General features: G+C 44.9%; 1 protein-coding gene across 6 annotated transcripts in view; it reads left to right on the top strand.

The window, feature by feature from the left end:
* The window catches only part of GABPB1 (GA binding protein transcription factor subunit beta 1), a 45,774-nt gene that overhangs the window by 3,914 nt on the left and 19,178 nt on the right, over nucleotides 1–22,682 (top strand). For 3 of the 6 annotated variants that reach the window (XM_054042611.1, XM_054042613.1, XM_054042612.1), the window contains exons 2-6: nucleotides 10,133–10,240; nucleotides 11,061–11,228; nucleotides 11,776–11,970; nucleotides 12,939–13,050; nucleotides 13,422–13,535. In XM_054042611.1, coding sequence (XP_053898586.1) covers nucleotides 10,133–10,240; nucleotides 11,061–11,228; nucleotides 11,776–11,970; nucleotides 12,939–13,050; nucleotides 13,422–13,535 — 697 coding nt within the window. Of the gene's footprint in view, nucleotides 1–4,349; nucleotides 4,481–9,636; nucleotides 9,950–10,132; nucleotides 10,241–11,060; nucleotides 11,229–11,775; nucleotides 11,971–12,938; nucleotides 13,051–13,421; nucleotides 13,536–22,682 lie in introns of those variants that run through there. The other 3 variants (XM_054042610.1, XM_054042609.1, XM_054042614.1) reach the window with 2 other exon arrangements.

The raw sequence follows: 22,682 nt of genomic DNA, 5'->3' as shown, positions 1-22,682 counted from the left end.
GGGGTAGCATATTCTATTTCCTTAGGCTTTGTTTACCTTGGATTTTCAGATCTGTATAACTACCCTAGTGCAAATCCTTAGCATAGATACTGTGTATTGCTGGCGCAGCTTACCCTGCAGTAAACTGCACTGGTGCAGATCACGGTGCTCTAGTATATTTGAAGCTTGGTCTGTGCTACCAACTTATGTCGGTATAATTGCGTTGCTCGGGGGTGTGGAAAATCCACACCCCTGAGTGTCAGTTATACCGGCCTAACTCCTGTTCACTCTGATACAGCTACAGTGGTGACTGAAATCTCAGTGTAAGCAAGGCCTGAGAATGTTCTGCTACCAGCTGCCTCATCCCATATCACCCTAGCTGGTAGCATGGGGAAAGAAAGATGAACTCTCATATCTACGATCCAAACCATTTAGAGCTTTATACAACAAGTTTAACAACTTGAATTGCCACTGAAAGTAAATAAGCCAATACGGTTCCTTCAGAACAGATGTACTATGTTGATGGTTCCTCACAGCTGTGCATTTGATTTTTGTTCCAGCTCTGGCGTTTAAGTGGTCTTCAAGGTAGCCATGTGAAGTGTATGGCAGTAATTGAGTCTAAAGGTCCAAAAACTCAAGGATTACTGTGAAGAACTTCAAATAGAAACAAGAGCATCCCATCACTTAATCAGTCACAGACAAAACACTGCTGCTGGCCAATGACCCCATGTGGTAGTGCAGGAGCTATTAGGGGTACAAGAGCAATCTCAGCTAGGGTGTAGTCTACGCTTAAAAGTTTTGGTCCTATAGTTAAGTCAGGAGTGTGAGAAAATTCACATCCCTAACTGATATAGCTATGCTGGCAAAAGCCCTAGTGTAGACACAGTCAAATTATCAAAGTCCTTTTGCCAGTGTAGCTATTTTGTTTGGGAGCTGGTATAAGCTATACCAGAAAAAGAACACTTGTGATATAAGCTGTGTGTTCACTAGGGGCATGGCTACACTTGCAGGTGTAGAGCGCTGTGAGTTAAACCAGCCCTCGGAGACCACAGCAGAGAAAACGCTGCCATGTGTTCACACTGTCATCTGCAAGCGCAGTGGCGTGGCCACGTTTGCAGCACTTGCAACGGCATTGGGAGCAGTGTATTATGGGCAGCTATCCCACAGAGCACCTCTTCCACATTCTGGCGCTGTGCTTGTGGGATGGGGGCAGGAGGTGAGGGGCATTCTGGCTCCTGTCCCAATGCCCCGTGATGCATCGCTTCGAATCCCAGCAATCCCTGTGCTTCCGTCCATGTTTGGCGCCATTTTTCAACGTTTTTTGTACTGCGCGCTCTGTCTTCCCTTTTGGTCTGCGGGAATGGATCCTGAACTTGTGAGGAATATGCTGATAGGTCTCGCCAGCATGTCACGAATTGCAGTCGAGTTACTCCTTAAGCTACAAAGTGACTGCGAGGAGTCCAACGATGATGTCAACTCGCATAACGCAGACGACACGAGATTGCTTGTGGCATTCACAGACATGCTAACCACAGTGGAATGCCGCTGCAGAACTTTTGGATGAGGAAAGCCATTTTCATGGGACTATGTGCTGAGCTTGCCCCCACCCTGCGGCGCAAGGACACAAGATTGAGAGCTGCCCTGCCAGTGGAGAAGCGGCTGGTTATTGCAATCTGGAAGCTGGCAACTCCAGACAGCTACTGTTCGGTCGCTAACCAGTTCGGAGTGGGAAAGTCAACCGTTAGACTCGTGTTGATGCAAGTGTGCAGGGCCATTAATCGCATCCTGCTTAGAAGAACCATGACTCTGGGCAACGTGTGTGACATTGTGGCTGGCTTTGCCCAAATGGCTTTGCCCTAACTGCAGAGTGGCGATAGATTGGACGCATATTCCAATTCTGGCACCAGACCACTTAGCCTCCGAGTACATAAATTGGAAGGGGTATTTCTCTATGGTTCTCCAGGCGCTTGTGGATCACCGTGGGCATTTCATGGACATTAATGCAGGCTGGTCTGGAAAGTTGCATGGAAAGGCCTTTTCCGGAAGCTGCAAGCTGGGACTTTCTTCCTAGACCAGAAGATCACCGTAGTGGAAGTCGAAATGCCCATTGTGATTCTTGAGACTCCACTTACCCTTTAATGCCGTGGCTCATGAAACCCTACACAGGGAGCCTTGACAGCAGCAAGGAATGGTTCAACAACAGGCCGAGTCGGTGCAGAATGACAGCGGAGTGTGCTTTTGGCCATTTAAAGGGCCGCTGGCGCTGTCTATATGGGAAGCTGGACCTAGCCGATGACATCCCCACGGTTATACCTGCGTGCTGTACTCTCCATAACATTTGTGAAGGGAAGGGTGAAAGCTTCACTCAGGCATGGATCTTGGAGGTTCAACGCCTGGAGGCTGAATTTGAACAGCCAGAGACCAGGGCTATTAGAGGGGCCCAGCGTGGGGCTGTAAGGATTAGGGATGCCTTGAGGGAGCAATTCGATGCTGAAAGCCACCAATAATGTTTGGTGCCCGGCACAGGAGTGAAGTGCAGTGGTTCCAATGTTAGTAGGCATCTGTGTTTGCTACGTATGATTCACTGACTTGCAGTGCTTGTTGCTTTCCTGGGCTACGGTATCTTGTACTTAATGCAATAAAGAACGTTTTCAAAGCCAAAACATTAATTTATTGGGGGGAAAAAAACAAACCAAAAAACCCCCCACAACTGCTGGGGAAACGGAAAGGGCATGACACATCTGTGCTGTGTGGGAGGAGGGAAGGGTGCAGGTTGGGAACAGGACTATCACAGATTTGTGTATGTCCTGTTATCATATTCAGCCTTTCTCTCTGGAGTGCCGCACAATGAGTGCTGCACTTCAGGCTGGCTAAAACGCATGGTGATGGGGGTTGAGTGCAGTGGGGAAGGGTCGTAGTTTGCAGGGCTGAGTGGTGAAGCTACAAGTGTTGGAGACAGCTGGTGGCAATAAGAACCCGGATATTGGGGAAAGTGGGTTGGAGGTGACATGGGAGCACAAGGAAAAGAGTTTTGGGACAAGGGCTGGGGGGAGGGGGAGAGAAGCGGGTGCGGATCTGCTCCATCTGCAGTGCTATGAGCGCCTGTATTGAGTCCTCCTTGGTGATCCATAATGCTTGTGAGCCGCTCCGTGCTTTGGTGCTAGCGATCCGCATTCTGCTGGTGGAGCCTCCTTTCAGTCTCCCGCCACTCCTGTACTTTTTGATTTTTGCTACATGGCTTCGTGCAGCAGGTCCTCTTTGGTTCTTCGCGTATGCTTCCAGAGGCAGCATTGTTCACGCTAGACAGAGCAATGATTCGACTGTACTTAAAGACAAGTACAGTGTACACAGTAACAGAAAGTGCTGGTCCCAAAACGAGCGCACATTACCCACAGGGCTCCAAAATGGCGAGTAAGCACAGGGACAAGGGGAACTGATTGTTTCAGGGCCGTAGTGTCCTCTGGGGTTGGTTCTGTGCCTTGGGGAGAGCCAACAGCTGCAGGGGGCCCCTATACTGAACACTGTCCCCACATTTTCCACAGGATGAGTGGAAAGATATTTCCTGGAAGATATCTCGCTGCTGAGGGTGACCTGGAAAGCAAGGGAGGGTCTTCTACTACAAAGCGGCTTCCGCCATGGCCTTTATGCCGCTTGCCTGTGTGCAGCAATGGTCCCCCGCCCCTCACGGCACAGTGGTGGGGACATGTTAGCCTAGCTGGGGCAAGGAGCACAGTAGCTCTGCCAGGAACCTGTGCAAGTGGATTGCCCAGTTTCTGCATGAGACCTTTGAAGAGATCACTGAGGCCGATTACCGCGATGTGAGAGAGCGCATCAACGCCCTATTCCACATCTAGGCATACACATAACCTTAACCCTTCTTTCTGCAACCCTCCTCACCCCAAGAGCCTGCACTGAACAACTACCCTTCCCAAAATAAAAGCCACTTGCCGGGCACCTCCTCTGGTTTTTGTTTTTCCCCAAGCACCGTCCGCTGTGACTGGTTACCTTCCTCCTGGCTTGAAAACAGCTCCTGGCTGCATGCATTTAGGGATGCCAGGCCATCCTCTGGCTCTTGGCCCCCCTCCTCCTCAGCACCCTCACTGCCGCTTTCCTCCTCCTGCCTTGTTGACCTCTGTGCTATTACGGTCTCTGAAGTGTTCATGGTGGTCTTCGGAGTGGAGGTGTGGTCACCCCCAAGTATCGCATCCAGCTCTTTGTGGAAACTGCAGATTGTGGGGGCAGCACTGAAGCAGTGGTTTGCCTCCCACACTTTATGGTAGGCATTCTGCAGCTCCTTCACTTTCACCCTGCACTGCACTGCGTCCCAGTCATGGCTCCTTTCCATCATGGCCCTTGATATCTGCCCGTAGGTATCGTAATTCCTATGGCTGGAGCGCAGCTGAGACTGGACAGCTTCCTTCCCCCAAACACTGATGAGGTCCAGCACCTCGCCATTGCTCCGTACTGGGGATCGCCTGGCGCATGGAGGCATGGTCAACTGGTAAGATGCGCTGAGAGCACTCCACGCCTTGCTGAGCAAACAGGAAGGGGATTTTCAAAATTCCCAGAGAATGTAAAGGGCGGGTCTGACGGTTGGTCACCTGAGGGCAGGGCTGTAGAGTTCAAAGTAATGACCAGAGTGGCTAGAACAGGCATTGTGGGACACTTCTGGAGGCCAATCAGAGCGCATTAATAGACCAGGGTGTCCACACTGGTGCCGGGGCACTCCAGCCGTGGCGCAGCAAGCGTTATGCTTCTCGTGGAGGTGGATTACCAGAGGTGCTCAAGCTGCTGAGTCAGGGCACTCTACGTGCCTTGCCAGTGTGTCCACCTCAGGAGTTAGCATGTGCTGGTATAACTATACCAGTATACCCTTTCTAGTGTAGAAAAGTCTTTGCAAACAAACAATTGGTGTAGCAACTACTCATGTTATAGGCTCAAGATATTATCCTCAGCCTACTGACATCTTGTTTGCCATGTCTGGAACAAGCCTGTTGATTCATTTTTCCGAGTTCCAATTTCAGGAATGCAGCTGGAGAGCCCAAAGACCATACTATACTGGTCAGATGAAAAAGATGTATACAGTATTTGAAAAGGACCATCTTCCCCTACTCTCTATAATGCTCAGTCCCAATTCTACGGAAGTCCAGTAGCAGCACTTAATTTATAATGGATTTCAATTTTAAGTGCAAAACTCAACGTTGACTATAATATTTTACTGTACTGCATATAGGGCTAGATTCTTGGTCTTGCTTGTGTCACTTCAAGCAGCTGGAGTATCACAAAGTGACCTTAAAGCTGTCCTAAAGGGGCAGCTGAAGATTTCTCTGGAAGGGGAAAAATCCTAGACTGCTGGTATAAAACCCCTCCTGAGATGATCTCATGCTGGAAGAGGAGTGGTGGGGAATTCTTACTCTATGGTATAGACTGCATTTGTTCCCATTGATAAGAAAACCAACCACATGTTAAAAGTTTATTTTAAAAAATAACCCATTTTGAGTTTATGTAAGTGCAACAAACAAACAGCACTCCAAAAGCAATATTAGAACAGTGTTTCCACAGGTCATTTTTAATTAAAAAAGAAAATCAACTTTAGCTGAGTAGTCATGAGAAATATAATTAGTGATACATTTTTTGTCTGTGGAAAGTTTCTAAGTGCATAGAAAGTCTTCTAGTGATAGAACTAGTTGGTTCTCAACAACTAGAGTATCACTGCTGTAAGTTATAGCATTTGATTTTATTTTGTAACTGGCCGACAATGTAATTTTTGTTAGGGTTATTTTTACTCTTGTCTCCACAAGATGGCTCCATGAACATTTCTTTGGGTATCCCATGAGAAATACAATTAACTGTACTTGTAGGTCACTGTCTTCAAATATCTTTGTGTGTGTGGATTGAAGCATCTAGTGGGAGCAACCCCCCAGGACTATAACAAAATAACGAAAGTTTATTTACTTGCTCCTTCGAGGGGTGGTCTTGGAAATTCTTAATAGAAGGTTGCATCAGAGTTCAGACACTCCATGGCAAGACTGATGAGTTTTTTTTATATACAGCTTGGTTCCTCCTCCTTTAAAAATACAACCACAAAATCAAAGGAGAGAAATAAGACTGTGATGTTCATGAATTATGTTGAGAGCTGGTCAAAATTTGGAATTTAACAATTCTCAGCCTAATTTGGAATTTGAATTCTGACATTTCAAAAAATCCTTTTGCCCCATATTGGAACGAAAAGTTGAAATTCACTGTGAAACAAAATATCTGAACAAATTTGTTTTGGAATTATTGAAATGACCTTATCAAAGGTTAAAGTGCTTTGTTCCAGCTTTTTCCATTAATGCAGTGTTTCCCAAATTTGGGACGCCGCTTGTGTAGGGAAAGCCCCTGGCGGGCCGGGCCGGTTTGTTTACCCGCCGTGTCCGCAGGTTTGGCCGATCGCGGCTCCCACTGGCCGTGGTTCGCTGCTCCAGGCCAATGGGAGCTGCTGGAAGCGGCGGCCAGTAAGTCCATTGGCCTGGAGCAGCGAACCGCGGACACGGCGGGTAAACAAACCGGCCCGGCCCGCCAGGGGCTTTCCCTACACAAGCGGCGTCCCAAATCTGGGAAACACTGCATTACTAGGTTCATTTTCCCCCCATAAAACTGTTTTCACAATTATACTGTAGCCTTTCGGTAATATACTCTTCAGTGCCCCTCTGCCATGTACATTGGCCAGACCAGACAGTCTCTATGCAAAGGAATAAATGGACACAAATCTGACATCAGGAATCATAACATTCAAAAACCAGTAGGAGAACACTTCAACCTCCCTGGTCACTCTGTAACAGACTTAAAGGTGGCAATTTTGCAACAGAAAAGCTTCAAAAACACACTCCAACGAGAAACTGCTGAGCTTGAATTAATATGCAAACTAGAGACCATTAACCTGGGTTTGGATAGAGACTGGGAGTGGCTGGGTCATTACACATATTGAATCTATTTCCCCATGTCAAGTACTCACACCTTCTTGTCAACTGTCTAAAATGGGCCATCTTGATGATCACTACAAAAGTTTTTTTCTCCTGCTGATAATAGCTCATCTTAATTAATTAGCCTCTTACAGTTGGTATGGCTACTTCCACTTTTTCATGTTCTCTATATGTATATGTATCTTCTTACTATATGTTCCATTCTATGCATCTGATGAAGTGGGCTGTAGCCCACGAAAGCTTATGCTCAGGTAAATTTGTTCATCTCTAAGGTGCCACAAGTACTCTTGTTCTTTTTGCGAATACAGACTAACACGGCTGCTACTCTGAAACTTTTATCCTGATCATGACTTTATTGTGGAACAGCCATTCATAACTTATTAGCTTGATGTTTTCCATTGCAAAGATTCTTCCTGACAAAAGTAAAAAGACACTGTCGCCTTTCTTAATGGGCTGGTTTTACTTCCTTATGCTAAAAGACAGATTGTAGACATCTATATTACTGCTAGTATCAGGACCAGTGCTAGTCATCTTGTCCTCACTCCTCCATTTCTCAGTCAGGAACTACCATAATTAAAGAAGTCACAAAGAAAACTTTACAAATTCATTGGTTTTGTGCCTGATTTTGACTCCATTTAAAAATAGTGAAAATAGTAGTTTAATGGTATTTCTTTCTGAACTGCCCTATCATTTGTGTGATGGAATTGGAGCTGTTCTGTAATAATTTATAAATACTGTATATTGACCTGGTTCTTGGGATTTTTACTGTATGAATATATTGATTTTGTTTAATAGGGGACTGTAGGGGAAAGCAAGCAGGAAAGGAAAGAATGGCTCAAGATAAGCCACTTGTGAGCAAACATTTGAGAGTTAAGAGGCAGTTTCAGGACAGGAAAATGCTGGGAACACAGAAGATCAAAAGAACTATGGAAGATTTAATAAGGGTCTCTTGGGTGAAGGGGCAGTTGTTCAGAGCAACCAGGCTGACGCAGGCTCCCATTAGACTGAGTGTCTGAAGAAGTTAAGGCCTGCCTAAGTTACCATCAGGCAATGATGTGCCCTTCACTCTAAAAGCTGTGTTCCTATTCATGAATAAATAATACTTTGTTTTTAAGAAGTCTGTCTGCACACTGGGCATCACTAGTCATGGACTTCCAAAGGGAAGAACCTCAGGTGTCCAAACTCAGTTGGACCTGCAGGGTGAGAACAGTTAACATGCAGGGTACTGTAGCCCAGGCCCTGATTTAAGTGTGGAAGAATTGTGGAATTCCACCCCAGGACAGATAAAGGCATGACGAAGTGCCCTCAAAGAGACCAGAAAAGAGGAGTAGCTAGACCTGTAACTATGAGTATTGGTAAATTACTCCATCAAGAAACATACATCACGCTTCTCATAAACTACGACTAATATAATACAGTCTGACCCCTTTGTCGTGCATGACTGGAAAGTAAATTAGTAAAACCCATTCTCATTCTTAGTATCTTTGCAGATTAAAGCATAGATAAAAGAATGAAAAGTTCATTATATGTTTTGGCTGGTAGTTTGTGTTTTAAATTCTGGACACTCTAATTATTTAATTTTTAATATGGGTCGAAGGTCAGAGTCAGTGGTTTTGCTAAGATGTTGTTCCGGGGAGTTTGTGTAGATAAAACATATGTTTGGGGATGTTTTGCCACATAGGTTTACTCTTTCCCTCCCCCCCCCCCCCATAATCTATCTATATATTACTTGCCTTGTGAAGTCCACAACCTTATTGAGGTTCCTAAAACATGCATAGAAATATAGCCATGTATACTATTAAAAACAGAATGTCTAAAATGGAAAATATAATTTTATCCATAAGTCCTAAAATTACTATTTCTACCAATTCTGCATATTTACAATAAAATAATATGCTGAACAAGCACTATAAAATTGATATCAGTACTATCTATTGACATCGCCAAAAATTGTATACACTAAAAAATCAAATACTATTCACATATTTCTACTTCAAAAATACTTCTTAATAGATCATCTTCATATGGAAAATATATTAATACAGATAATAGAAAAATGTTTAAATACTCCTCTGAAGAAATGTTCCAGTAATTAAGTCTGTTGCCAAACAAACAAACCCTTTCCAGCTTGAAAGAGAATGTCCAGATAAGTTAGCATGTGTATTTGAAAGTGGTGAAGCAACTAGATATATTGAATACGAATTTCATACATTTTAGAAAGTATGGGGTTTTGTGTGTGTTTATATGAGCATTTGCCAAATTAGATGGGAACTCTCTTTCATACTTAGCTATTTTTCTGAAATGATGAATTCTGGATTTTTGGTTTTTATTTTGTATTTCAGTTCAGTCATTTTGAATCACTTATAGTGAGCATGTCCACTGTTTCCAGTGCCTGGCTATGGATTTCCCTTGCAAGTTGTACTTTTTTGTTTTTTTAATTTTGACAATTGATCTGGCTTTGATGTATTTACAAGGTGAAGCCCCAACTGCCCCCAAATTCCTTGTCTTCCCTTTCTTGGCAGAGCAAATCAACTTTTTTGACATATTAATGTCACCATACAGTAATAGTCCACTAGAGGGAATTCCGTAGAAAAGTTATCAAAAGCATTGTGCTTCCTGTCTATCATAGTATATTTTTAGCATGGCAGATCCTTAATTAATCAAAGTAAATAACTTTTGTAAATGTATGCAGTGCCAGTGGGAAATATGAACAGGGGACATAAGTAGCCAGAAATCTTTGGTCCCATTTGATCCCCTTGGTACCAATGTTGCCCTAGGTTGCAATCAATACCAAGTAAGAGAGTATACATCATTGTTTATTTAGAGAATATATAGCCAGTTCAGTCTAATTTGAGGCTGGAGTAACTTTTAAAAAAGAAAAACCTTCCACAGCTGTGGATAATAATGCAAGAAGGAATATTAAGTATTAAACTCTTCACCCAACTTCAACTTTATTTGAATGTCCAAAAAAAGTTGCATGAACAGATTGGCTGTGTATTAAGCAGGTGAGGAAACTTGTTATAATGCCTAAAGCATAATCTAATTTTTAAAAGTCTTGCCCCCCCCAAAAAAATTATGGAGACGAAAAATGGCATTTTTTAAAAACTCTGGTAGCATTTGTACACTTAAGAAGTGGTGTCAATTTAACGTTAAACTCTTCATCATTTTCCCCTACATTATTTCACAAGATGTCCTTGGTAGATTTGGGAAAGAAGCTTTTAGAAGCTGCACGAGCAGGTCAAGATGATGAAGTTCGCATTTTGATGGCAAATGGAGCACCTTTTACCACAGACTGGGTAATAAAAAATTTTCATTTGTTTGAAATGTTTTTACATTATTTTTGTTTCTCTGTGATATCTTCCCTGGAAAAGTGTAACTAAATTATCAGAAATCTATACAATCATATAAACCTACATTGAGGTTTATATATATTTCCGTATTGAATGTGAGGTTGGACACTGGACTATGGCATTGCAAATTGAAGCTGGGTAGTTAATTGTATTGTCTGACCCAGGAATTAGGTACCCGGGACTATTTTGGGCACTGGGCAAGTAATTGGGTAAGTAATTGATGATAGTGAACTCTGAATGAGTTAATCTTTTAATGGCAGTCCAACTGAACTTTGGAAAATATAATAAAATGTGTACATCATTCAGAACGAAAGCTCATCTTGATTATGTGACCATGTGTTAGTTTAGGAAGAGGGCCCAATTAATACCTTTATTCTAATTGCTGATGATCAGCAAAAGTAGGCTCAATGACAAACACCTAAGCTGGAAGTTGGTAGAGTTGGAACATGTATGCGACCTTGAAGAGGCAAGCCATAGACAGTGGTCTCTTCTCTGGATGATGGGAACTTGTTAGCAGAAAATCTCAACTTGGAAATCTTTCTTTTTATATTTCGTTCTTTCAATCTGCTACTCCTCCTTTCCATGAAATTTAAAAGGGAAAAAGATAGGATTATTAAGAGAAATAGAGTTAGAATTGGTTGACAGATGCCTGGGTTCTGTACCTCCAGGATAGAAGAGACAAAATGAGAGGGTTGGAAGTGAGTACTTCATGCTGTTTGTTTGGTTTGTTTGTTTGTTAATAGTCCACTTTTGTACCACATTACAGTTGGGAACATCACCACTTCATCTAGCAGCACAGTATGGGCACTATTCAACAACAGAAGTGTTACTTCGAGCTGGTGTAAGTCGGGATGCGAGAACGAAAGTGGACAGAACTCCATTACATATGGCAGCATCTGAAGGCCATGCAAACATAGTAGAAGTCTTACTTAAGGTAGAAACTTCTTTTTATGTTATCTGCCATTTGAAACTGAAACTGAATCTAGAAGACTAGTTAATCATAAATCTGCATAGGTGTAACTTTCTTTAATCCCTCAATTGGCTGAAAATGACTTTTTAAATAATTTTAAGGGCTTTTAAAAAATTTAACATCTGTACTAAAAGTTACAGGTGGTACATTCTTTTTCCCATTCAGTTTTGTATTTTATTTTTAAATATTTGTTACAATCAGTGTGCTTTCAGGCAAATTGTTTATTGGCACTCAAAAATAAGACTTCTTCATAATGCAGTACTTTATAAATAAAAATCTTCTAAAACCTACACCTGTGGTCCTAGGAATTATTTAATCCTTTGTGTTAATGTGTGTGGTAATTACTATAAAGTACTTTTAATGAAATAGTAATTATAAGACAGCAGGAAGTTCCTTGCAGCAAGCAAGTGAAAGAGAGTACTTTCATCATCTTGGATATGATTACATTTGCAGCATTTTGCAGTTCAAACAGTCTGTGCTTATTTGATTTATGTAATGTTTTTGTTTGCAGCATGGTGCTGATGTTAATGCAAAGGACATGCTAAAGATGACTGCTCTTCACTGGGCTACAGAACACAATCACCAGGAGGTGGTGGAGCTCTTAATAAAATATGGAGCAGATGTCCACACACAAAGTAAATTTTGCAAAACTGCATTAGATATTGCAATAGACAATGGGAATGAAGATGTAGCAGAAATATTACAGGTAATGTTTTGATTTATGATGCAGATGAAATTTACAGAAAGATGCTGATCAGCTAAATTGTTAATTTAGTAGTTGTTGGAGGTTGCATGGTGATGAACATAGATTTTCTCCTCTTCGGTCCATAGCATAGAAGTGAGATGATACTAATACATATTTGTGTAAAAATTGGCTGAAGAATGCTTTTAGCCCCTGCCAATTGAAGTGAGGGCCTTTCGTCTTCTTAACTTGCTCATTCCGACTTACAGAATAGCTGGGATAGTTTGCAGATGGGGTATGGCAACTAAACTGTAAGCTACTGGTTTCTCTGGCAATATGTCCTGGCTTCAGTGGTAGATTAGCTTCACATGGGGGGCTAAATTAGTTGGTGGGGATGGGAGAGGGAGGCGATGCCCTCTTTTTGTTGACTGGGCACCAGTCCAACTTTCTATACTAGTGAGGATGGGATCCATTGGAATGCCCAGATTCACACAGCCAGGCTTTTTGGCTTACCGGTACAGTCGCTTGCATGGTAGCTTCAGACCTTTTCAGACGCTGAGATTATGTAGTTTTATATAAGCTTCATGGTTAAGCGGGCCGCTTTGGCCTAGAATAAGTGAGGGTATTGAGTATTCAGTATTGAAATGCTAGGGAAACAGGTGTTGGTGGCAGTCTACTGTTTTACTTCACTCAGATTATGTTGCCTTTATGAAGCAAATAAGATAAAGTCTAAAGTTGCAGCCTCTTGGTCACAATTTACATAATTTGGTGCGAGTCCTCATTGGTCCTTGGTCTTTCCAATCTACCTGAAATAGCTCCTAGATTATTACTTGGATGCGGGTTGACTGTAGATTTACATTTTGTTCTAGTCTTATATACCTTCTCCTGTGGAGGAAGCTGTCATTTAAAAAAACATTTTTATAGAAGTATACTCTGTTTGTTTTTAATGTTTATTTGCAGACTGAATAGTATGGTTGTCTTTTGACTCCTAGATTGCAATGCAGAACCAAATCAATACAAATCCAGAGAGTCCTGACACTGTGACAATACATGCAGCTACACCACAGTTTATCATTGGACCTGGAGGGGTGGTGAACCTAACAGGTCTGGTATCTTCTGCAAATATTTCAAATGCAACAGCTATTTACATGCATTTAGGATAGCTATTGCCATTTTATGCAAAGGCTATTAAGAACAGTGATGGTAAGATTGCAGCAGGTGCCTTATTCCTCTTTGTTGTCTTTTGTATATTATAAATATCCAAGTACTTAGAATAATAATGTAAATTGAGGTAACGCATCAGAAACTGCATTAGCCTAAAAAACTTGTCTTCAGAATAGCACTTTTGGTTTATAACAAGATCAATATATGTCTTCACTGTAAAAAAAAAAAAAATATATATATAAAAAAAAATAGGGACTTGTGTGACATTCTAATACAAGTTTGTGAACTGACTTTATTTTTTCTCCTTCTAGACGAGACGGGAGTATCTGCTGTACAATTCGGAAATTCATCAACATCAGTATTAGCTACATTAGCAGCTTTAGCAGAAGCATCTGCTCCTCTGTCCAACTCTTCGGAAACACCAGGTTAGAAAGCAAAGTAATTTATTTGCATTGAGTAAACGAACACAAAGAATGTGGAGATAAAGCTTTCGGCAGTACAATTTGTCTGAAAATGGATTGAAATTCATTTTAAAAATACTGAAAATAAATTTAATACCCATTTTGTTCAAATCAGCAATGTATGAGGATCATATCGTGTAAAATACTTACCACATATAAGACGTTACTATTTCAGAGTAAGACTTTTTTATTTACAGTTGGTATTTCTGAATCTCCTGGAGGCAGCACTCATTTTTGTGAAACGTAACATCATTCAGGAGCCTATAGTCAGATCAAAAACTGGTTTCTGACCTGCAGTATTACTAGTTGGGAGAAAAACTTTTAATATCTGAACACTAGACATTTTGTTTAAAGTATCAGAGGGGTAGCCGTGTTAGTCTGTATCCACAAAATCAACAAGGAGTCCGGTGGCACCTTAAAGACTAACAGATTTATTTGGGCATAAGCTTTCATGGGTAAAAAACCCACTTCTTCAGATTCATGGTGCCACCAGACTCCTTGTTGTATTTTGTTTAAGTTCATATTTTTTTAAACTAGGAAAAGATGGCCATAAAGTACAACATTCAAACAAAACACACTTATCATGTGAAGACCACTAAATAATCTTAAATATATTGGATTAAATCGTTAACTAACTTGAGTGCAGCCCATAAAATGACATGTGGGTCCTCTCCCAAAACACTGAAGCATCCTGCCTGCAAATGTAACACATGTATGTAGAGCTAAATCCTGCCTGGATAGCACTACTAGTGTAACCAAGGATGCTGGAAAATGTATTCACTGTTCTAAGAATCCTGCCAGTGGGGATAGGACTGGGGAACGCTCTTCTGGGCACACATTGCTGCTGCACTGAAAAGGAACAACATGCATCTTCAACTAGTATCTGCAGCCATCTGTAGCATATTTCACTCTGCAAGGCTGTGGGAGGACAGAGAATCAGTTGACTGCCAAGATAGTATAAAGTGTCATTAGCCCCAATTACTCTGAACATACAACAGCCTACATCTTTTATTCCCTTTAAAAAAAAAAAAAAAAATTACAGAGGGGCGTAGCCAGCGCCTTCTCTGTTTCGGGAACTCTTAACGAGGCTTGGGATGGCCTGATATTGTCCAGAGGTGGTTTTTACCAGGTAAAATCATGGTTTTTAGCACTCTGGGATAAACTACTTCATCCCAGTTTAAGGCATTTTCTATTTTTAAAAACTGTTTCGTTAATGCATGCCACATTACACTTAGTTTTAGTTACATATTCAAATTGTGGCTACATAAGGCAGTAGATTCATAGATTAATTTAAGGTTGTACAAATAAAAAGTAAAACTGCAGTGGATGTAATACTTGTAATTATAATACGAATATTGGAATGTCTGTATACATTTTGGTTTGGTATTTTCTCGAGTAAGTTGTGTGTGTCATGACTCATATTTCAGTTTTCAATATTATAGTTGAAAACATTTGATTATATGAAAATGACAATAATGCAGAGTTGTAGGCTTGAAGCATTAAGCGATCAGAAGCATGCAGAGTTGCAGACTACCAATCCAAGTTAATTTGGCTGTGCAGCATTCTGTAGCAGAAGACCAACTTTGATGTAGTGAGTAGACTGAGCCTATTCCTCAGTCTTGAATGGATGTATCTGAAGTTTGAAAAGATTTGTTCTATGTTTGCTGGACACTGATCAGTTATTTTTCCCAGTGTCCTGGTTTAAATCAAGTTTAAGCTGGTATTTACCAGCATCCTGTCCTCAACTAGATTTTCCCAGGAAATTGCCAACCCTATTGCCATGAATATGCTTTCCCAGTCTGCTGCCTTCCCCCCATTCCTACTTCTGTCCATTTATGATGCAGAAAGTTAGGAAAGAGAGGGCAGTCATGAATCTGGTGCAACCGAAGTGACTTCAAAGACTATGATTATTAGACCTTGTGAAGATGGCAGCAGATATATAAATATCATATAGAAAAAAATTCTTCTTCTTCAAGTGATTGCTCCTGTGTATTCCACAGTAGGTGTGCATGCTTGTCACGTGCACCGGTGCTGGAAATTTTCCCCTTAGCAGTACCCATAGTGGGGGAGCATCGCTGTGAGCCCTGGAGTGGCGCCTCTATATTGCGCTATAAGGGGAGCTGTGCACTCCCCCCACCCTCAGTTCCTTCTTGCCGCCAGTGAAGGTAGTCGGAACTTTGTGCTCCAGCTCTGCTGTAGCGCTTCTAGGCTTAGTAGTACAACTCTTCTTAGTAGTCTGATTCTCTAGTTAGTTGCCTGGCTCGGGGCATGCCCTATGCCCCAGGCTTCAAGTCGTGCGACTTCTGTCGCAGTTCTATGCCCAGAAGCGACTCACACTCTCAGTGCCTTCGCTGTCTGGGTGAGACTCACGTAAGTGACCGTTGTAAAATTTGCATATCGTTTAAACCAAGAACGAAACGTGAAAGGGATATCCGTCTCCGGGCTCTACTAATGGAGTTGTCATTGGCCCTGGTGCCGGGCACATCGTCAGTGTGGAGTGACGCCCCATCAACCAGTCGGCACCGCTCCCCCGCTAAGAAGCAAGGGAAGACTCAGCAGCGCCAAGAGGACAGGGGTGAGGCCACACCCAAGTTGGGCAGCCCATGATCCCCCTCGGGACCCAGACCTCCGACTCACGCTGAGCGGAGTAGTCCGGTCCCATCCACGCATGCCTCTTCTGCGGTGAGAATACAGTCAACTCTGGAGGCAGCACAGGAAGCGCGTGACATCCTCGCCCTTCCGGTGCTGAGCGCGCCGCCCGAGGACGGGCCCTCGCTCCAGAGGGAAGCTGCTGCTGGGAGCTCATTAACCCTCCCCGGTCCGGATAGCCCCCGCTCCGAGGATGAGGTCCCTACCCGTTCTGCGAGGCCATCTCATAGCTCGCATCAGACTTCCACTCCGTTGGCCGATTTGCCTGGGAGGGAGTCCCGAGGGCCCTCCACTACCCGGAGGGGTTGCAGGCACCGAGACAAGAGGCGTCGACGCTCCTCTTCCTACCGGAGTTATAGGAGCAGGTCTTGACGCTGTCGGCACCAACTCTCAGATTCGAGTGCTCGCTCCGACAGGCGTCGTTCGCGAAGCACCCCTCAGCCGTCACCGAGGCGTCGTAGCCATGGTCACCGGGGGGGAATCTGGAAGCAGTACTTCTGACGGGTACAGGTCTTCTTCATCAAGATCTAAATCTCGAGGCTGGCAGCGACACGGCCGTGGATGCTCCCGTTGCTCGTTCGGCACCATGTGCTCTTCAGCGACTTTGGCTTCGGCACCCAGCCACCCATCCCCGGGCCGCACCGTCCTGCACGATCAAGCGGCTCCGCTAGGTCCCCAGGTGGGGCACTGGCAAGGGGCACCCTGGCAAGGGCAGTGGTGTCAGTGGGCACCTTGGCCCCAACTACCGGCACCGGCGAGACCCTGTTCGTTGGCTGGGGCATCACAGATACATTTGACGTCCCCACCTCGGCACCGGGAAAACTCAACCGGCACCAAGACAGCGGCACCGCACCCGGGCTTGGACTTGGGGGTTGAACCACCAGTACTGCCTGATGCCCTGGGGGCAGATCCGGTCCCGGCAACGGCACCGGAGGAATCCATTGCGGTGTCACCACCCGGGTTACGGGAAGATTTTAAGGCTCACCAGGAACTCCTTAGGCGGGTCGCCTCAAATCTCCAGCTCCAGGCTGAGGAGATGGAGGAGCCATTGGACACTTTGTTGAACGTGTTGTCCTACTCGGCACTGGGCCGTGTGGCCCTTCCTCTCCACCAGGGGGTGGCTAATATCTCAACTTTGGCAAACACTGGCGTCCTTGGTGCCTATTTCTAAAAAGGCGGAGAGAAAGTAACTTTGTGCCAGCAAAGGGGCACGAATATTTGTACTCTCACCCCGCACCCAACTCTCTGGTGATGGAGTCTGTAAACCACCGAGAGAGGCCTGGCCAACCCCTGCCCACCCCCAAGGATAAAGACGCCAGGAGACTGGATACCTTCGGCAGGAAGGTTTATTCATCGGCGAGCTTCCAACTCAGGAATGGCAAATCACCACGCCCTCCTGAGCTGGTATGATTTTAACTTGTGGGGGTCTCTGCCAAAGTTCAAACCTCTTTTTTAGGAAAAGGACAAGAAGGAGTTCAGGGCTTTGGTCGACGAAGGCACGGCGGCAAAAGCGTCCCTCCAAGCGGCTTCAGAAATGGCAGTTACAGCAGCCCGTTCGATGGCCTCGGCTGTTGCCATGCGCAGGGCATCATGGCCCTCGCTGTCAGGGCTGTCTGCGGAGTTCCAGTCCCTCATGCAGGACTTGCCTTTCAACAGGAAGGCCCTGTTTGCAGATCAGACAGACCCCCGTCTGCACGGGATGAAGGACTCCCGCGCCACCCTGCAAACTCTGGGCCTATATGTCCAACCAGCTAAGGACAAACCCAGGCCACAGACCTTGGTTCCTCCGGCTAGAGGCAGATATGAGCCCCTGCCTAAGAGGCCTGGGCCGCCAAGGGCAAGAGGCAGGGGAAGAGGCGCTTTTGACTCTTTGAGGGGGGCCACACTGCCTGTTGCCAGGGAAACCCCCCAGTTAATAAAGTTTGTGTTCTGCAACCATTTATCTGCCTTCCGAGTGCAATGGTCCTGTATAACGTTGGACCAGTGGGTCTCAGCACCATTTCCAAGGGCTACATGTTGCAGTTCGTTTCGCCCCCCCTCCACCACTCCCTGCCCCCGGAGGCCCCCGGGGACCCGGAGCACGTAGTCCTCCTAAACCAGGAGATGACGCGCCTCCTCACCCTAGGTGCGGTGGAGAAGGTATCTCGGGAATTTCAGGGCAGAGGTTTTTACTCCCAGTATTTCCTGATCCCGAAGGCAAAAGGTGGGCTCAGGCCCACTCTCGACCTGCGGAACCTCAACCAGCTTATGGTTCATTACAAGTTCCGTATGGTTTCCCTGGCCTCTATTATTCCATCCCTAGACGCAGGGAATTGGTTCGCAGCCCTGGACCTCCAGGATGCGTATTTCCACATACATATTTTCAAGGGTCACAGGCGCCTCCTGGTGGGGCGGGATCACTACCAGTTTACAGTCCTTCCCTTTGGCCTCTCCACAGCCCCCAAGGTTCTTACCAATTCATGGCGGTAGTGGCAGCTCACCTCCAGATGAATGGGCTGCAAATTTTCCCCTACCTGGACAACTGGGTGCTCAAGGGCAAGTCTCAGTCCCAGGTGCAGGCCCAGCTGAAATTCCTGCTGGCCACTTGCGAGAGTCTAGGCCTAGTGGTGAACGAGGACAAATCCACGTTAGTGCCGGTTCAGCGCATATACTCCATCGGAGCACTGTTAGACTCGGTGGTGGCCACGGCCTCTCTCCCCCGAGACAGGTTCGAGACACTCAAAAGTTTCATAGCTTCAGTCACGGCCTTCCCCGTAACAACGGCAAGGGTGTGCCTTCAAATCTTAGGCCACATGGCAGCATGCACTTCCATGGTGCAGCATGCACCTCCATGGTGCGACATGCCAGGCTCAGAATGAGGCCCTTCCAACTCTGGCTGGCCTCCCAATATTCCCAGGCCAGGGAGGGCCTGGACAAGGTTGTCAGGTTACCTCCCAACGTAGTGACCGACCTGCAATGGTGGTCCCTCCCGACCAATATGTTACAAGGGATCTCCTTCCGAGAGACCCCCTCCCTCACTAGATCTGGTGTCGGATGCCTCGGACCTGGGGTGGGAGGCCCATGCCGGGAGCTTCAAAACCCGGGGCAGATAGTCGACCTCGGAATTGTCCCTGCACATACACATCAGGGAGCTCAGGGTGGTGCACCTGGTGTGCATAGCCTTCAGCCCACACCTACGGGGGAAGATGGTCAGAGTCCTCAAGGACAATACAGCCGCGATGTATTACATCAACAGGCAAGGAGGCACGCGCTCCTCGGCATTGTGCCAGGAAGCCCTTGACCTCTGGGAATTTTTTATAGCCCACGATATCTCTCTGAGGGCCTTTCACCTACCCAGCACGCGCAATACGTGAGCCTATCACCTCAGCAGGATTTTCTCCCACCAATACGAGTGGTCACTCCACTGGGAGATCGCCCGGCAACTCTTCTGAGAGTGGGGAGCTCCCCAGGTAGATCTCTTCGCTACCGCCCAGAATCGCCTCTGCCCCCAGTCCTGCTCCAGGGCAGGGGCGGAAAGGGGGGTGATCTCGAATGCATTCCTCCTCCGGTGGTCAGGCCAAATGTTCTATGCCTTTCCACCGTTCCCATTGATAGGCAGGGTCCTGCAGAAAGTAAAGACAGACGGGTCGAGAGTTATTCTCATAGCCCCAGAATGACCCCGACAGCATTGGTACGGGACCTTTCTGCAGCTGTTGGCGGCCCCCCCACGGAGGCTGTCGCTCCGCCTGGATCTCCTCTCCCAGGAGAAGGGATGCCTTCTTCACCCCAACCTGGCCGCGCTTCACTTGACAGCATGATTGCTCCATGGTTGAACGAAGAGGAGGGAAGGTGTTCGGAGGAGGTCAGAAGGATTCTGCTAGAGAGCAGAAAGCCGTCTACACGGCGGACCTACTTAGCCAAATAGTTTATGTTCTCTAGGTGGGCAGGGGAGCGGGGTGCCTTCCCGTCATCCGCACCCCTCCAGTTTATTCTAGATTACCTCCTGTCCCTTAGGACCCAAGGCCTAGCTCCAGCCTCGGTCAGGGTACATTTAGCGGCCATTTCAGCCTTTCATCCTCTGGTGCAAGGTCACTCTGCTTTTTCCCATGAGATGACCTCCCGTTTTTTAAGAGTACTCGACCGTACATTCCCGTACGCCAGGGCCCCGGTCCCGCAATGGGATCTAAACCTAGTGCTATCTCGCCTCACGGGCCCTCCCTTTGAGCCCTTGGCCCCGTGTTCCTGGGCCCACCTATGCTGGAAGGTGGCATTCCTGGTGGCTATCACCTCAGCCCGTCGGGTCTCGGAGCTTAGAGCCTTGACCTCGGAACCCCCGTATACGGTCTTCCATAAGGATAAGGTCCAGCTTCGCCCACACCCTGTGTTTCTCCCCAAAGTGGTCTCCGCTTTCCAAATGGATCAGGACATTTTCCTACCGGTACACTGTCCTAAGCCCCATTCCTCCAACGAGGAACGCCACCTTCACACGTTAGACGTACGTAGGGCACTGGCCTTTTACTTCGACAGGACCAGGCCGTTCAGGAAATCCTCCCAACTGTTTGTTGCGTCGGCAGAGTGTATTTCACCAAATGGATCCATCAGGCAACCCAACCCCATCCAACGAAAGTTGGTAGTCTGACACTTTGAAAGAAGTAACTAGGGGGAGAGATTTGAGCTGGGTAATCTCTCTCTTTCAAATAAATTAGACTACATTCTTAGAATACTTCAGAGTTTAAATGCTGGAGAAGATCTACAAGATTAGCGATGTATTTAGGATTCAGTGGTAAATGTTCTTTGATAACTGGCTGAGAGCTTTCATAGGCCCACCTTCACTATGATGCAGTAGAACCCAAGCCAAATGTCAGAAATCCATTAAAGGTGCAAAGCCCTGGAAAAAAAAAAAAAGCTTTATAAATAAACCAACCTGAAGTCTCCAATGGTTTTAAAATGTATAGCAGGAAAAAGAAGTCATTAATTACCTGTGTATCAACACCAGTATATTCAAGCAAAAGGCTACACTTTTTGTGTCCTTAGTAAAATTAGCAAGAGAGTCATAATTATATGTAAAATAATTTAGCAAACCTTTAGAGTTGGGCATTCATTTTTGGCTCTTATCTTCGCTGTAGCTTCGAAAATATACAGCTGTGAATAGATAAGGAGGAAGAGTTAAGTTTGGTGCATATCTTGTGTGTGGATTTCAAACCTTTCACTGCTTTCCCTCTTTTCCAGGTTGGCCTTCCCCCAGTCCCTTCCTGCTAGCCATGTATAGTTTAGCAATTAAAAATAATCTATTTTACAAAGCAGCAGAGAGAAAAATGCTTCTCACTGGATCTGTCTAGTGTTGTTTATTTTAATTGCTATTCCAGTGAATACCCCATGTGCAGAGGGGGTCTTGCTTCCAATTGTGTGCTGGAGCATGGAGTGCTCTGCCTGGAGGGAAAAACATCAGAGAAGCACATGGTTCCAAATGAATACTTGGAGTGCAACTATAGGTTTGTTTATGTCTGAGGTTGAACCCAAGTGTGTGCACAGGATTGCTAACCTGCACTTCAAAAAGAAATCCTACCTTTTGATTACTTCTGCATCTCTGAGGATAATGAAACTGCTGTTTCCCTTGACACTAATGTACCTGCTAGTGTTTAAGGTAGTATGGTGATTGGTCCATTATAAATATGTACATACATGGAGAGCAAGGGAAGGGCTGTTTTTTTTTCCTCTTTAAATAGAATAACAACTTGGAAAATAATTCTCCATCCCCTAATAAGGGGTATCCCTGCTGCAGGCTCTCCAGTGATGTTTACATCCAAAAACACAAGCTTTAACTTTAGTCCCAGCTCCTTGAAAGGTCAGAGCAGTTTGCTGGAGTAACAGACATTTTCACTTTGCAGCCCCAACAGAGACTGTGTGGCAGTAGAGTCATCATTTTTGGCTATTATTGAGCAGTAAGTTTATGGTAGAATGTGTTTTTATTTTTAAAGTTATACGTTTCTTTAAAATAAACTTGGTTTATTTTAAATTATTTCCTTGCATATCCTCATTGTTTAATATTGTTAATACTACTTTGCTTTCTTGCATAAACACTTCCTGAAGAGTGTTTTTATTAGTAATTCCTTAGACTAGGGATCTCTATGGACAGCACTTCAGAAGGCAATGATTGCAATCATTATTTGAATGGCACAGTCATTTTAAATTGTGCTGTCATTAATTGCAAAGATGAAAGCTTCTTACTTGTATCTATCTGATCTCTGACATTTCTGAGATGACATAGGCTATAGTTTTAAATTTTACTCTGATAGAAAGCCTTCTAGTGTCTACTGTTTAAATCAAAGCCTCTGATTTTAACATAACATAGGCTGAACATAAACATAGGTTTAATGTGCTTGAAAATGTTTGATTGTCTAGTGCTTACATTGCTCTTTGTGCCTTAGTGTTTTTTTTTTTTATTTTTTTGGATAGGGTTTTTCCTCCTGACATTTTCAAAAA

This window comes from Malaclemys terrapin, chromosome 10 (genome assembly GCF_027887155.1).
Source record: "Malaclemys terrapin pileata isolate rMalTer1 chromosome 10, rMalTer1.hap1, whole genome shotgun sequence".
Classification (NCBI taxonomy): Eukaryota; Metazoa; Chordata; order Testudines; family Emydidae; genus Malaclemys; species Malaclemys terrapin.
This window is presented reverse-complemented; position numbering and strand designations above follow the sequence as displayed.